The following is a 4,132-nucleotide window of genomic DNA, read 5'->3' as shown; positions in this document are numbered from 1 at the left end:
CATTATTCCTCAATCTCAATGGTTTCACTTGCAATATTTCTCTCTCAAAGCTTGCTATTGCAACTCAATGAGGCTTAGATACTTATTTATAAGATTTTTGTGAATGTCTAGGATTTGGGTGGGGCCCATAAGCCATCAAGGTTAAGGCTTATGGCACACATTTCAAATTACTTTTTGATTTAAAAAATTTAAAACTTTTGCAAAAATTTGTCACAGGGACGCTTAGAAGTCTTTGGGACATTTGGGAGACTTTTGGGAGTCCCTTGAACATCTCTAGTAATGGGATGAATGAATGAATGGATGCTTTTAATAACGTCCACGAGGCCGAATAGCCTATGGGACCCATAGATAACTAGCAAATCGGATAAGAACAAAGGGACCATGAAGAAAAGACCAACAATCCCTATCTACCTAATTTGTTTTTCTTTCTGTATCTTGGATCTTCTACTATGAATCTTGATCAAGTAGTCACACTCCATTTTATTTATGCACCTATGTAGTTCTCAACTGGGCCATTAACATTTTTGCTTTCCATTTTATTTCCGCTCCTATGTAGTTCTTTTGAGTATGGTTGAATGTGGGATTAAAATGTTTGACATAGTATGCTCGTTTGACATCCCCTCCATTTCTGCACATTCGTGTCCCAAAAAAATGTGGGATTTTGGACAAAGATACATCCACATGAAACTTTTTTTTAGTGTTTAGATTTTGGATGTCCATTGACCATTATGATTAAAGCTTACGACACACATTTCAAAAAAATGATTTTTTTATTTTTAAAAAATACACTTTTATAACTATCCACGATGAGGATGACTAGGAATCTCTAAACATTCAACGGATGTCTCAAAGATGTCTCACAATTTGAACAGAGTTGTCTATGCATGCACCAAAAGAACCTTGACAAGACAATTTATTGATATTTAATAATTAAATTAAAAATCATAATACAATTACGTTTTGATTTTTAACTTAATTATTAAATACAAATAAACTTATCTTTTTGGTGCCTCCATAGCCAATCCCCAATGTGAACGGCCTACAAACATAACCAAGTATTAGGAGCTGGTAATGAAATAGTGGGGAAACGTTCCCTCCAAATCCCTGCATCCCAAAAACATGGGATTTGGGGAGGGGAGTGGCAGGGGTGAAAGGTGCGGCGTGTCCCCAAGGAACACTCATACACAGGTGGAATGTGGCGCATGTCCCTTTGGAACATTCGTATAAGGGTGGAATGTGGGGCGTGTACCCATGGAACACTCGTACAAGGGTGGAAGTTAGGGGTGTTCTCATGGAACACTCATCCATCTCTTGTGTGTGATTTGGGTATATATTTTCAGATTGCAATAATTTTTTATATTGAAGGTCGGAAGCTTATTATTGACCTCAATTCAGCTACATCCTGGCCTCTTTTGTGAATTTCCTGATCATATTTTTTTTCCTAGCCCTGCTACGCCATCCTAATTGCTAGCTTCAGCAAAGATGTGAGTTTCTGACACAAAAAGGAATTATGCAGCAAATTCTCCGAGCTTTGTATTTGTGTGTCTTCTGCAGATTCTAAGCAAGGTTCCGTGTATAGCAGTATCAGATTTTAATGCCATCTATTTGATTAAGTAATATGCTACTTTAGATGTCTAGAACGGAAAAGAATGCCTACCATACATGACACAGAGTACTCACTGCATTGCAGTATGTGATACTCTGCTCGTAAATCAAGATAGTGGAAAACTTTATCTACAATGGGTTGCATCGATTCATACACAGAATATTCAACGAATACGATTTAGTCTGGCTTAAAACCTTGCTGTCGCAGAAGACTACTAGAAGCTACATCATCAAGTTTGATGCAGTTAATTGCAATCCATGGTAGAGTTTCAAAGCTTCAGCAAAACTCTCAGTCTGGACATAACTTGCAATCATTGCATAAAGTGAAAGTAAACCCTTTTTTTTCCATTCTGTCAAACACTAGTTATGAATTCTCTAAACTCCCATATTTCGTCTACAATGCTACAATGGCATTCTGCAGAAAATCATCTCACCCACTAAATTTTGAGCCACGCGGCATAGCTCTTGAAGTGCTACATGCTGAATGAATGCTTATCCGGGTGATTGTATTGGCTTTCAGACATGCCAGCTTCATTCTGATGCAACATTATCAAAGCTTCATCAAACCTCTCATTCCGCACATAAGCTGAACTCGTTGCCTTCTATGCAGTTACATTTCGTGGTGGCCTTTCGTCTAATTTTAGAGGGGTATCCCCAACACTCCCGCATTTACAATACATGGAAGCAAGCGAAGTAACAACTGTGTCTTGAGAATCATATCCGCTTTTTATAATAAAACCATGAATCTCTTTTCCCTGTTGCAAAGTAGCACATGCCGACAGAGCACTGACGATGGTGTCCAAGTCGGGTTTCTCCGGCATCATTTGCATTTCCCGGAGGAGACTCAAGGCCTCTTCTCCATATCCACTCTGAGCATATCCTGTAATTATAGCATTCCATGCGGCAACATTGGGTTCAGGCATTTTGTCAAACACATCGCGTGCATCCTCAAGAAAACCACATTTAACATACATATCAACAAGGGCACTCCCCACAAAGACATCTGAATCTAACCCAACATCGACTGCATATTCGTGGATCTCCCTACCCAAATCAATAGACTTGGTGTAAGCGCAGGCTTTGAGAACAAAGGGGTAAGTGAAACGATTAGGTTGCACATTAGCCAATAGCATTTTGTCATACAGTAGAAGAGCCTCGTTATAAAGGCCACTCATAGAATAGGCTCTAGTCATCATGTTCCAGAAGAAACGAGTGCGTTTTGGAATTTGATCAAAGAGCAGCCTGGCCTCCACCAGACTGCCGCACATGACGTACATGTTTAAGAGCTTGCTACCCAAATAAACATTTTCAGTCAGACCATTTAAGACAATGTAGGTGTGAATTTGTTTACCTTGTTCCAGGGCTTGAAGGTCCGCACAGGTCTGTAACAGACGAGCATACGAGCTCGACTCAACTGGAATGTCTTGCTGCTCCATTGTCTGCAAAATTGAAACCGCTTCCTCCAGCCGCTGCTCACTGCATAAAGTTTTGATGTGTTGATTCATGTTGTTTGGGCTGTAGCCCACTTGTATTAACCTGAGTTTTTGTGTTTGAGATGCAGTGGTACTTGAACGCCTACGGAAACCATCAGCAGGGAAGGAATCGTTTGTGTGACGACTGAAGAATCTGTGGGAGCCATAGTTGGGGGGCAACACCACAAATGCCAATGCCATCTATATGCATCTGAGTGCCAATGCTGGGAAAGTTTTTCTGGGGTATTACCATGTGAAGGAAAGGGGTTCCGTGCGGGTTCATCCAGTAGCACATTGATACAAAGGATAAGCCCATCCATCGTAGTAAGATCATGCACGCAATTAATCGACTATTTTTTAATTTATTTTTCAATGTTTTTGGTTGAACGCTTATCTTATCTTAGGTTTATATATATGTGGAAGGAGGGTAATGTTGAGTGTCCTATTAGGTAGGTTTCCAAAGTCTATCGTTATCTTTATTTCACATTGTCCATTTGGGACAAAGATGTTTTTACTCTTTTCAATTTTGGGTAGTTTTTTATATGATTTCAAATGTACTAATTTAGCAATTTCTATTGGCGTCGAAGATTTGACAAGCATCTTCAAAAGTTTATATTCAAATTTTCTTTTGGTGAATGGAGTGTTATCCATTCTTAAATTTGATAATGTATGTAAATGGTTAGAATTTTTTTTTTTAGCGGATATTTTTTTGGGAGAATTCTTCTTGAAAGTATGCTTCGTGAATGGGTTAACAAGCATTGGGTCTTCATGGGGTTAAGCTTGATGTTGTTAAAAAACTTATCATTTTTTTTTCTTTTTATTGAGGCTAGTCATGCAAAGGCTATCCTTAAACACGAATCACAGTATGCTTATGTGTCTCTCTTGGTTTTTCAATTGTGGACATGCAACTTTGTCATCACAGATGAAAAGATGCTTTATGTGCCTATTTGGCTTGAGTTTCTAAGGTTGCATTTGTCTTATTGAAACTTTTTTGCTACTATTGTTGCTTATCTTGGCAAAGTCATTTGTGGTGAACTTGATCAATTTTATTAAGC

The 4,132-nt window shown here is 38.7% G+C and overlaps 1 protein-coding gene across 1 annotated transcript; it reads right to left on the bottom strand.

Annotated features, from left to right (window-relative positions):
- Positions 1-1,578: 1,578 nt before the first annotated feature.
- On the bottom strand, positions 1,579-3,437 carry LOC131029233 (pentatricopeptide repeat-containing protein At4g37170). The gene has a single exon (XM_057959654.2). It carries the CDS (start codon positions 3,276-3,278, stop codon positions 2,208-2,210), a length of 1,071 nt encoding a protein of 356 aa, XP_057815637.2. The 5' UTR covers positions 3,279-3,437; the 3' UTR covers positions 1,579-2,207.
- Positions 3,438-4,132: the final 695 nt, after the last annotated feature.

The sequence above is a fragment of the Cryptomeria japonica genome, chromosome 3, assembly GCF_030272615.1.
Source record: "Cryptomeria japonica chromosome 3, Sugi_1.0, whole genome shotgun sequence".
Taxonomy (NCBI): Eukaryota; Viridiplantae; Streptophyta; class Pinopsida; order Cupressales; family Cupressaceae; genus Cryptomeria; species Cryptomeria japonica.
Note: the sequence above shows the minus strand (reverse complement) of the source record. Positions and strands in the feature narration are given on the sequence as shown.

Coding starts and splice junctions, on each gene's coding strand:
- LOC131029233 (XM_057959654.2), bottom strand. CDS start 3,278: ATGGCATTGGCATTTGTGGTGTTGCCCCCCAACTATGGCTCCCACAGA.